This window comes from Cygnus olor, chromosome 1, assembly GCF_009769625.2.
Source record: "Cygnus olor isolate bCygOlo1 chromosome 1, bCygOlo1.pri.v2, whole genome shotgun sequence".
Taxonomy (NCBI): Eukaryota; Metazoa; Chordata; class Aves; order Anseriformes; family Anatidae; genus Cygnus; species Cygnus olor.
The window spans coordinates 13,229,526-13,242,611 of NC_049169.1; the positions used below are offsets into that span (position 1 = coordinate 13,229,526).

The window sequence follows — 13,086 nt, forward strand, 5'->3', positions numbered from 1 at the left end:
AACAACTCACATGTTTTTTACATTACACAAAACCTCTCAGATAACATGCAGGTTTCATCAATATATGAATAGAAATAACAACCCAAATTAAAGCATGCAATTTTATATACAAACCAAAGCACTTGGTCTCTGCTTGAAGCTTACTAATTCAAAACATGCTTTTTAATGTACTGAAAACATCTATGTAACAAAGATGATCATATGGCAGTACTTGTGGTTTTGATCTTGTTAATACTTAAACTGTGAATTTTAGTAAAAAAGATTACTAACAGTGGGTTTGCTAGCAAAATTCCTATGGATTGCTTCCAAAAAGTAAAACACAAATCCATCTGCTCAATGTGATCAGCCAAGCAGACTGTAATGTCTTGGCTTTCCATGCATTGTTTAAAAAAACAAACAAACAAACAAACAAACAAAAACAGAAAAAAAACCCACACAACAAAACAAAAACAGAGAAGAACTGAAAAGAAGATTTGAAAGCATTTTCTGATTTTTTAATATTTTTTTCTGTCCTTTGTATGCAAGAATGTCTCCTTAGTGTTGTTTTTTTGTTTGTTTGTTTGTTTTTTTACTGGGGTGATGGGGGGAAGGCAACAATGCAGTTAGCTCAGATATCTATTTAAGTTATGGACAACAGCTAGTTTGACACTGTGGTGGAAAATAAATTTCCCCTTTTCGATTATTTTTAAAAGAAATTAAGATGGTTCTCAAACCCACACCCAGAACACTATGTTTATGACCTAAACCAAAATCAAGCAAAAAAAATAAAAAATAAAAGCATCAAATTTACTTAACTTCTATGACACATAAGTCATAGAAAAATCAAAACAGCAAGGGCGTTTAAGTGTTCAAAAAGAAAGGAGATAAGAACTAAATGCATAAATACCGGCCTACCAAAAAAAAAAAAAAAAAGAGATTCAAAATATTTTCATCAATGTGTTCTCTCCTCTTTTTTCCAGGAGATAAAAAAAATATGTTATACATGGGCCTGAAGACATTGACATAACTGTCAAAGAAAAACAGCTGACCAATACCATCCACAGTCCCTGATAAATGCAAACATTCCACCTAGTAAACTGATAGGTTACATTCACAGCTTTCATGAAATTTTTATGGAGTTATAATATTTCTGCCAGAAGTGAACTTGGCCATCAGCCTCAACGTTAAGCAGAAACAGAAAACAATGCTTTAAGATGATGTGTCAAATCTAACACTCACACAAGTCAAGAGAATAGGATACGAATCAATACTATTTTTTAAGTTCTTGTTCACCTTTTATTCTGATCTCAGTAAAAGAAGAATCCATTTGGAAAATAATAATTGGACAAAAATACCGCCTATTACCTATTATTATAATGTTTACACAATAAAGACAAACTGTAGGTCTAATTAATAGTACAATTCTACCCAAACAGTATGCCAACATTTAGAATTACACGGGGAAAAAATAAGTGTGTTTTAACTGCTGTTCTCTAAGCAATTACACAGAGTTGATGACTTGTATGGAGAAGTATAATCCACCCTGAGAAACAGAAATTCTCATTTCTATGTGTGGACAGAGAAAAAAAGACCCTTTGCTTACCTCTGCAGCTTAGCCTCTATCTGCTAATCCAACAGATAACGGATTCTTTTTAGCACAGATCTTTAAGGTTGTGTTCATTAAGGAGTACTTGAACACAGGTTTTTGGAATAAAAAAATGCTTACTGTTCAGTGAGCATTGCTCTGGCTTCCTCACCACATCATTGTGCTGGCAGAACCGCCGTAAGCAACGGCTGGATATATGCACAAGGTTGCCCTGGTTCGCAATATCAGGTCTCAAATAGGTATTTTGGGTGAGAAAAAGGGGAAAGAAGGAGATAGTTTTGGAACATAAGACAATAATATGCTTGTCTTTTTAAGTCTTGTGAGTCTCAGAAATTTCTGAGGAAAGGCTGAAGTGCAAGAAGACACTGCAATTACAGGTTATTCCTTCTCCCACCCTCACCGGCTTTGGGGGCCATGTTTCCTCTGCGTGGCACAAGATCTGCACTTGATAGCATAGAAGAAACAACTCATTGTAAATAGTGTTTGCTTTCAAACATATAGAAATCAAAAGAAATGCTACTTGCTTTATGATAACCTCAATATATCCAACAGACTCCTGGCTTGGTTTACGCTCGATTTCGCCTTGTAAAAAGAACTTCTCGATAGAAAGAGCATATTACATTGGGTCTGTTCTTCCTGCTGCTGGTTAAAGACATCTGCAGATTCATCCCACTCCTTTACAGCTTCTAACAGGAATTATGACCAATTAGAACAATCAAGTTTCCCATCACAAACGCTAATCAGATTTTAACATCCATTATGCAAAATATTGCTCGTTTGCTGAAAGCTTTTACAATAAAACAGAGACTCCAGCTTACAGCCACATTATAATCCCTAGCTCACTTTCCAAGTGACCATATCAACAAAGTAAAAATGTTTATTTAATTAGCAGTTAAGTTCCTGTGGGTGGAGGCAACATCTGTCTTTCCTGTCTGTGCCAGCATATTAATATAGCTTTTCTTGTCGTGCCAGGAGACTTTGAAGCATGTAACGTGGAGTGTGCCAGGAGCAGCTTAAGTTTGAAAATGTTGTTTGCATTCAACAGCTGTGTTAAGATTTTCACATCTTTGTTAGAGCCCATACAGATTTGGAGTGTACTGAAGCAAATTAGCCACCGCTATGGTTACCAAAAAAAAAAAAAAATCTATATTAGTCTACCAAGCTAGCTCTTTTTTTTTTTTTTTTTTTTTAGGAAATTTTACATTTAAAGTTATTTTCGTATAAAAAAAATGAAAGTTGTTTACATCTACCTTCTAACCTAAGTTGAGAATTAAAAAACAGCTTCTTAGCCAAAAAAAAAATAATATTTAAAATAAAATAAAATAAAATAAAATAGAATGCTATATTTTGAGTGGCATTGTCAAATCTCAGAATGCCATTAAAAATATATGAACTACTGGTTATTAATGTTCATATCTGAAAGCTGTAGCCAACCTTCATATAATAGCGCAGATGAGTAAAAAAGAGAAAAATGGAAAGTACTTTTTGCTCCTAAAACCACATTCAAGCACTGAACTTATGTATCATTTCATGGCCAGCTCTTCTAGCTAACAGCCCCACGTGAATCAGCTTCAGATCAGCAGAAGTGAAACTTGCTTGGCATGTATGTCACTGTATTGTTCTGTCTTTGGTAAGCACAGACTTTGCTCAATGTTTCCAGTAGAACCAGGATTCTGATTAATGTTTTTTTAATAGCAGATCTCCACTTTTGGTAGTAATGGGTAAGAGGTTCGTTAACCTCAGAAAGACTCCAAGATTCAAAATAGTGATGAAAAATATTCTTTGGTCACTAACTGAGAGTGTGGTGAGAGGCTTTCTGCTTCCCAATGGGTGGTGGCAATAGGACGCTTGGACACTGGCAAAAAGAAATGTAGCGTGACAGTGGCAGTCATAGAAATCTCGCAAAGGAGTTAATTCTTCTGCAAGTTCAGATTTAGCACATAAAGAGGCCGTGTTCATTAGCAGAAAGGGATTACTGTGGTAACTTCCAAACAAGGTACCTGTTCACTGCATCTGGCAAATAGTAATGCACTTTTTGTTCAGAAGTGAAGCATTTTACAGAACTAATAGCTCCCTGGAAGCGCCCACTATGAAGAAACGCATGATAAATATTGTAGAATACTTTTTCTGGTATTTTTTTTAAAAAGATGTACACATTTCAGAGAACTAAGAAATATCTTTCTAAGCCAAGAACATGCCAACAAAAGGAAGAGAAAGAAAAAGCACACCATAGAAAAGCTCAGACATCATTCTTGATTAAAACCTAACAAGAACTGCTGACATTATACTAAGTGAAAAAGGCCTCAAACTAGGGGAGCTACCCTCCCACCATCTGATTTCTCTTTTTTTCAGAAAAAGAGGAGATTGTATCTAATTGAAAATCATTAACACCACGCAGACTGATTTATTTCTAATGGTGTATACTAGAAGAAAACAGGATATGAGATAAGATACACAAGACAAGGAATTCAATTAGAAGTGTTAGAGCAAAAGTCTTTATTCCGAGGAAATAACATCTAAGGCTAATAGAAGTGGAAAGTTCATTTTGTGAATATACGACAGTCCTCTAACCAACAGCAGTGGAAGTATTGAGTTAGGTTGATGTCATCTTGGTAATAAATAAAAACGCTGGTGAAAAGAAGCAAGTCATGATGGACTGAGTGGCTTTTGTTCAAACCTCTATCCAGTTTTTAATATTTTAACCAACCCCCTACGGCTAAAGAGCATTACTATGTGTTACTAAAAAGGAAGGAGAGAGAGGTCTGCATGTTTGCCTTTTTGCAATTTACATATTTTACAATTTACTTTCTGCTATTTACATGAGAAAAACACGACTGGTTTGACTGGAAGGTTTCCTGCCAGAGGGACTATAACCATTCTCAGATAAGTCTGAAAATATCTAAAGGTGTCCCTTCTGATGAGCATTTGCTGCTCTAAAGGCAGAAATGAGCAGCCAGTAAGCCAGAGAAAATATAACACAATTCAGTTTCTGTGGAAAAAATTTGAAAGCTGTTCCAAGAGACTAAAGCCAGTATCAATGCAGCAACCTCTATGGTGACCAAAGTCATATATTTATCTCTGAATGATGTATAAAGTTCAACAAAGGAAAACAAAAATATGGCAGTGAAAGAGAAGAAATGTGAATAAGGGATGAAAAGTCCAACTGACTCATGTAGCACAAGTACTAACTGTTAAAAAATATGGTAAGAATGAATGAGTCAACTAGTTCCCCTTTAAAAAGTGACAAAATGACCAAAAGAGCTTGTTATGAAATCCTATGTAAATCACTTACTTTGGTTTTCCACAGAAAATTTTTCCCAATTTGGGAACAACTTCTAATACTAAAGTTACCTTATATTTCCCCTTAATGGATTTCAATGTTAACTGAGTTAAACAAGTTGGCCTTAAATTTGACATGCAGAATAACCTCCTAGGAAAGATGTTTTGGGAAAAATAATCAGCCAAATGATCTGAGTATTTCCTAGAAAGAGGCTAGAAAAATAAGTTTTCCCATGATTAAAAGTAAGGAAAACAAAGTAGGAATAGAATATATACTTCAGAATATTATTATACCATTTAGTTTTATTTTACTTTGGGAGGGGTGAGGGCATCTTATACCAGGTGTATGCTTCTTGTCGGTATATCAAAAATTCCATCACATCTGAAAATCTTTAGAGAAAGCACATGAATATCTGGAAAACAAAGTATTCCCCAAAGTGCAGTTTCCATACTTTCAGTAAATAGGAGGATTTCTGTAAGGCAAGAGGTCGGTTGTCTTTGAGATTTTAACTGCCCTGGACTTTTAAAGTTTAATGTTTTAAAGAACAAATTAGACAAATATCTTCTGAGAACTTACTTCAGTGTAAATTGCCCAGGTAGGCGTCCAGATGGGCCTTGAATATCTCCACAGAAGGGGACTCCACAACCTGCCTGGGCAGCCTGTTCCAGTGCTCTGTCACCCTCGCTGTGAAGAAGTTCTTTCACATGCTGTTGCAGAACTTCCTGCGCTCCATTTTGTGGCCATTGCCCCTTGTCCTGTCCCCACAAACCACTAGAAAGAGGTTGGCCAAATCCCTCTGTCTCCCACACTTAAGATATTTATGAACGTTAATGCAATAACCTCTATAGCTAGCATACTACCAAAAAAAAAAAAAAAAAAAAAAAAGATATCTCTATGTCCATTCCCCTTAAAGCCATGACCACTGACAGAAATAACATGGATATCCCTTAAGCGCACCATCCCCAGCAAGAAGTATATGCTCTGTTTCTGCTTCACAAAACATTTATATAACTTAGAATAAAAATTAGAGAAGAAATAGGGAAGCTCTAGGTAGCCTATGGTAACTCTTAACAATAAAATATACATTTCAGGTTAATTGTTTTTAATACAATATGCACTGCTATAGCTAGTGAAAGCTAGGGTGCACGGTACCTCATCTAAGCACTGAAATGCAGGACTTGCTGTTACGTCAGTTGATCCCTCATCTCGGGTATAAACGGTTGGAGCTAGAGCACAGATGGGTTGCTCCTCCTCGATTTCCAGTTCTGTGTCACTGGAACTGGAACTGTCTTCACCAGCCTGACTCATTTTTTGAAGCTCTAGGAAGTAAGAGAATACAAAAACTCAGTTAATTAGATCCTGGGATATATATGATTGTGTAAGATAAACAGGTAGTGTAAAGAACACAACATCAAGATGTGCAACCCACATTCAAATAATAAAAGCCAGAATGTGAGCAGTCTGGCTGGGTCCACAATTACAACTGCATGAAAGACTTCTAAGAGGTAGCATTATCCCTCCATCATTGTTTGAGTACTTTAAAAGTCCTCTAACAGTTGACTATGCTATCTTTACATAATCGTTCGAGAACACACAGAACAATATTTCTTAAAGAGCAGGCTTTGAATAACAGATTCAGTCTGGAAAACACCTCTGAGGTTACCTAGTCCTCTCTCCTGCTCAGAGCAGGGCTAACTTCAAATCTAAATCCAGTTCCTTAGGGCTTTGACTACCACAGTTTTGAAAATCTCTGGAGACCCCAACTGTTGCCTTCAGGTAGATGGAAATGTCCAGGTGGATGGTGGTGGATCTTCTCTCTGCCATCTCCATAGGACTAATGAACGAATGTGCTTTCTCTTCTCTCCACCCAGCATAAACCCACCCTTCACTTTGTCCCCTGACCTTGCAGGGAGCAAATAGATAGAAAGGGAGCCCCTTCACAGAACATGGAGGTCTTGAGGACAAGACACAGTCTAACTTTTGTGAGCAATATCATTAAAATTATTTGTGTTTCTAAGTCATTGTATTGTCAAACTTAAAAAGACAAATAAGTAAATAACTAGACCAAAAACCACCACCAACAACAAAAACCACCACCAACAAAACAAACAAACAAACAAACACATGCGAAATGAGAAAACGTGGTATAATATCTAAGAACAGGAGGTAGAGAAATACTGGAAAAAAAAAATTATCCTAAGATCTCCTCCTGTCAGAGTTCTTATGTAGTACACTAACATTTCAGTTATGGAGCAAGTCACATTTTTAGTATCCATGACCTGTGTTAAAATAATATGACCCTGAGAAATATCCAAGTGAACTAACTACTCGAGGAAAATCTTACAGGATTTAAGTGGTATTTTGATCTCTAGTACAGTGTTGGATCTCGTTTTTGTTTGTTTGCTTGTTTGTTGTTGTTTTGTTCTTTTTCCAAAAGAGTGCTAAAAGAAGCTAACATGCAGATTTTATAAACATAGCTTTAGTATAAACTTTATCCCAAATTAGAGGACACAGTTTAGAAAAAATACATAGGGAGAGAAATAGAAGAAAGTGGGAACAAGTAGAGTTTTTGAAAAATATAACTTTCCTACAATTATGTCTGGGCAAATCCCACCTTCACAGCTCTCCTTAGGAATAGAAATCTCTAAGATCTCTGCACTTAGAACAGCTAGACCAAGGGCATTTACTTCTGAGCAAGATGAGACTTAATGACAAGTTACTATAACTTTACGTAACTTCACCTTGTGGTTATTATCCCAGTTCAGCACTTCAGGACTATGTTCTTAGGCATCGATTGTCAGAATTGGCTGAGGCACGTGAAAATACAGAGCCAGGAACAGAGAATGGGAGGTTGAATATGGGGGACACAATGCTCCTGGCACCCTTATCGGACATAGCAATGTCAGTCAGGTCCGTACTTCTCATGACATCAAATATTAATGGCTGCCAAAACCATCTGGCATAACAGTATCTTAAAGAGTTTTTTATATTCAGAGTTTTAAAATATTGACCTTTTGCATGAAGGTGGCACAAAACAAGACAAATGTTTTAGGAAAAAGTTGTATGAGATAAAGAATGACCAGAGGCAATAAACATCTTACAAAAGGAAGAGAAGGGATGGAGAACCTCTCTGGCACACAGAAATCTAGCCATGACATAGTAAGATAGGGGAGCAAGCATGTTTGTGGAACAAAACACAGAGGAAAGTGAAGACAGGGCATATATGGAAGAATTCAAGCATTCCTTCCCAAACTCACTACAGTGGGACTTAGATGCAGTGAATTGACAAATAGCATCCCAATATTTTAGTTCAAAATTTTGGGAGAAAGATTGCTGACAGCTGCAAGTGTTACCTGACTCTACTGGATCTTTCTAGAGTAACTATTACTGAAAGTAACTATTATGCAGAGAACGTTGTATTCTGCTGTAGTACAGTCATGATAAAACCCCTATCAGCTGCCAAAACGCAGGACTTACACCATATTATCTTGACATCATTCAGCCATTCACGTAACATATGGGAGACTTCTCTCCTTTAAAAAAAAAATTATCATAAATCAAAAAGAATCAAAATTAAAACCATAATAAAATCAAGGAGGGTTTTTGTGAATATGGCAATAGTATATATTGGATTTCTCCAATGAAACAACCAGAGTAATTTTACATTCCAAAACCAGAAATCTGTTGGTTCAGAAAACTGTGATTTCTTTATACAGTTGTGGTGGGGAAATGGATTAAAAAATGTGCTGTGCATAGCCATCTTTTGAAAAATTAGTTGTCTATAAAGGTAGTGAAACTTGTACTGGTAAGTTTATGACTTTCTTCAGTGCTTTTTGGAATTTCTTCAAGAACAGTTTGACTTGTAGAGAGATTTCAGCAGCTGTATTTGCTTATGGAAAAAAAAAAAAAAAGCAATTTCATGATCTCTCCTGAAGGAGTCAAAACCTTGTGAAACAACTGCAAGCACCGCAGAGGCCAAGAAATAAACTCTGAAGCACTGTACATAAGCAAGTATACATGATTAATAAAGTTGTTTTTCACCAATAAAAGTGCTGAAATTTTTAGAATATGCATTTCACGTTCATGTCTGCTGCTGGTGCTTTTGTGACTCTGAATATATCGGAAGAATTTAGAAAGTGGGAAAAGCACAAGTGAAAGAAACTCTAAGCAGAGAGATGCCAAAAACTGAGAGCTTCATCTGTGTAGGCATTTTTGTTGATACTTGTATGTGAACCAGAGTTGATGCAAATCAAACACTTGCAGTTGATGCAAGTTAACACTCCTTCAGAGTACGGTAGTACAAAAAAGTCTTTGCTAGAGACTCCAATTTGCTGGGCAGAAAGAAAACAAAAACAATTTCCTGGATATGACAAGTTTAAAACATAATGATAAGACACAAATACAGACACATCAGACAGAGGAGAAAAGTTAGCCTTAGCTAGTGTGATAAGCACTAAGAAGCAAGGGAACGGACTTGCCTTTTCAAAATATTAGGAAGTGGTACTGTAACAAAAGATATACAAAGTTTAGCATTCTTCAATTACCTACTATAGAATTATATTTAAAATCTAGCTTACAGAAAATCACATATATGAAGTTCAAAAATCAAAGTGGGAAAATTGTATTTTTGCAGTATCTTATAAATGGTTTAATTCAAATAGAAATGAAAGCTGGAATGCTTTCTAAACTTACAGAATAGTTCAATAAACATGAATGTTCTCAAACTCTAGAACTGCAAATAATACCAAGGCCTTGGAATTACGAGTCCATTTCAGAACCCAGGTCAAATCACACTGAGAACCGTCTTGTGAAACAGCTTCAGGACAGCAATAACAAAAGTCCAAAATCAGATTCCCAGGATGAATTCCAGCACCTTTACTTCAGTACCTCTCCAGCAAACAGCAGTGTTAATACAAATGCCAGTGCAGAATGCAGAAAGGTCATGCTTAGCTGCATTGGCTCTTTCCAGAATGACAATTGCAGAAAGTAGTAAAACTAGTAAAATTTCATTCTGAACATGAAGAGATACAGCTCTGTGTATGCAGATGCATCAGCTAGACTAATTAAGAAGACACCAATCTTGTAAAAGTCCCTGTTGAGGGAAGTATGCTTCATGTAATCAACTTCATTAGCATGCAGTGATGAACCCATTAAACCTTAATTCCTTGCATTTATTAAATGAATTAGAAAAAGATTCTGGTTCAGAAAATTGTCAATAAGATTTTGATATCAGTTACCCAGTCTTACCCTTCAAGCCCAACCTGAACGTGATTTTTTAATTTTAAGCACAATGAAAAAAATACATAAAGCACTTTTTTTTTTCTCTAAGCCATTGTTACAGGAATAAAGGTATGAATTCATTGTTAGAGTAACATCAAATTGTTTACGTTATTGCTGGAGACAAAACCTGTTGTATGATGAAGAGAATATGTTAAATTAATGCCTTTTAAACTGTTTTATTAAAACTTGTGTATGAATGTACATTCAAGTTAATTTATACTTCCAATCTGATAACTTCTGAGACTGTGAGGTCTGTGAAATGAATTAAAACAATGAGCAGTTATTTGTGCAAGTAGGCTAACTCCAGTGGACATACGGATGCAGCTTATTACTAATATTGGATGCAGGTTCACAGCTGGATTTATAGATGGTACATTATACATTGACATGTGTGCTGCTTTCCTTCATTATGAAAATATAATTTCTTAAACTATTCCCTCACTCATTCTTTGCTGCCACACAAAACTGATATTTCATTTAAGCCAGGTTAGTTAAACTGGTATAGACTGACATGTAAATGTTCCAACCCACCAAAGGTTTTTTTGTTTAATACAAGAACACAAGTCTAAGGTTTAGACAAGTTTAAATGAATAGGTGCAAAGTGAAACTAGGTTGAACTGAGGCCACAGACATGGATCTCCTTCCATAGCCAGCTGCACCAGTGGATGTTGTGCACCGTTTCCTTCTTTTCTAAGGGGGATGTTCTTTCCTTCTCCCTCACCACCGATCTGTGAGAGCCAACGGCCATAGGATTAGTTTCTCAGGCAAAATCAACTAAGGAAGCCTGAATATTTCCAAGTCAATGACATGAACATAATTGACTAGAAGTCAGCCACATTCCCATCTGTCCTGCTCAGAGAGGCAGGGGCAGCACCCAGAGCAGGGAGACACAGAACAGAACAGACGAGCTACTGGGCATGACACAGGGTATCTATCCACATCTTCATGCTGCTTCCTTTTACACACAGATCTTAAAAAATAAACATGGCTCTGAAACCAAGACAACTGACTTTGTGCTTTACACTGAATGAGTAAGAAAAAACATAAATAATTCAGTTGGAACATCTGAACAGCGATACCTGAAAAGACCCAGAGCCGATCTAGCTCAGCATACCTCCAGCCAACACTGGATGCCTGGGGGCACGCAGAAGAATCCCTCAGTCACAGTATAGTGCTGCTTCCCCGAACTCATCCACTCTCACCTGAAACTCATGCAAAACATTCAGTATCTGCAAAATCTGAGGGAATGGAGTTTCTCACCTCACCTCTGCATGACGTGAACAATCAGTTCTTTTTGCTTGTTTTGAATCACCTAGTTCTTTTACTGCATGAGTCACTGAATAATCTCAACCTTTCTGTGCTACTAGGTGTTTTCTAGCACTGTCTCTTCATTTGGTAATCCTTTCTGCAGGCTGAAGAACCCAATCTACCTGCTGTTACTGGTATGAAAACCCTTCTCTGCATTCTACTGTCCCTGTCATCTTTTCCAGTTCTACCATATCTTCTTTGAAGAGAAGGGAAGAGATGAGATCTACGGATGATATTGGTAACACAGGAGTACCATGGATTTATTCAATGGCCCAGTGATGTTCTTTTCATCCCCTAAGATCTTATTTCCTAATGCTTGTTTCCTGAAGTTTACAGTCTGGTAAATAGCAGGACCTCTGTTTTAACTGGGCAGAGCTAGTGGTTCAGCATGAAGGGCTGTGCCTTTAAAACACAAAGCTATGTCAACATTAAGTGATAGCTGAAATTAAAATTACACAGTATACAATAGGGCATTATATTTGTGTAATTCAGAGTGTTTGATTAGACTGTACAATTCCACAGACAACTATTTTGGGGAAATGACAGCACACTGCATACCTAAATTGCTTAACGATTTCTGTTATGAGTTCCCTTGTTTCTGTTTGTTTTCAAGTCCCTGCTGTTTGGGATGGAATCACCCTACGCACCCCACAGACTTTAGCTGCTGGAGTTGCAGTTAGATATGGCTAAGATAAGGAGGATTTGAATGGTGAGGTTTGTCACTTCCCTTTTCACTTGGTTTCCATGCGGAACTTACTTTCCTCAGAAAATATCTGGTAGCGTGACAAACAAAAAAACAACCCTGAAATCCAAACCCCTGTGTGTTCTGGAGACAGCTTCTCTCTGCCACCCCTGAGCAGAAACTGTTACCATCACTACACACCCACTAGATTACAGAGGAAAACAAACAAAAAACCTTTGTCTACCCACCAAGCCCAACAGATGACTTATTAAGAAATAGGAAAGTTCAGGGAAGGAATTCAGAAAGATGCTGAGAAATATAAATTGCCAGCTACAACTAATGGATTAAAATAATGTCATAAAAATATTTCACGGTAGAATCGCATAGGATTTTTTAATAAACTTTAAAAAAAAAAAAAAACAACTATATCCTGACACCAAAATTCTTAAGCTTTATATGAAGGAACACTGATAAGCAGCTAGCCCTGTGTGTGGTAAACTTTGCTCAAACACTTTCTGTTAACTTGATCTGATTTTTTTTTTTTGAGTGTTCCTTTGGGGACCTAGGAGTTGGTCTCGATGGTCCTTTTGGATCCCTTCCAACTTGGATATTCTATGATTGTGAGATTCTGTGATTAACTTGAAGTGTTCTTGCAGGTAGGAACCTCAGCAGGAGAACAACCTCAGCACAAGGATACTCCTGCAGGGCGTAATCAACTGGAAATCAATCAAGAGCATGAAAATGAAAGTGAATCAACATTATAGCCAAAATATAGATGGCATAAGTAAAACTTTAAAAACATTAAGTTTAGTTTATATGGAGAAAGAACTCTTCCTAGCAGTTCCTCTTTTTCAGGGTGTGTTTTTTTTTTCAGTATTTATAAATACATTTTGAAGGATGTTTAGGTACCTAGCATGTATCTAATGGAGAGAAGTAGAAAAAAAAAAAAAA

General features: G+C 36.7%; 1 protein-coding gene across 2 annotated transcripts in view; it reads right to left on the bottom strand.

The window, feature by feature from the left end:
- CCDC146 (coiled-coil domain containing 146) overlaps positions 1 to 13,086 on the bottom strand; it is an 82,305-nt gene that overhangs the window by 68,053 nt on the left and 1,166 nt on the right. For both annotated transcript variants that reach the window (XM_040544556.1, XM_040544555.1), the window contains exon 3: positions 6,018 to 6,184. In XM_040544556.1, coding sequence (XP_040400490.1) covers positions 6,018 to 6,173 — 156 coding nt within the window. In that variant the 5' untranslated portion in view covers positions 6,174 to 6,184. The remainder of the gene's footprint in view (positions 1 to 6,017; positions 6,185 to 13,086) is intronic.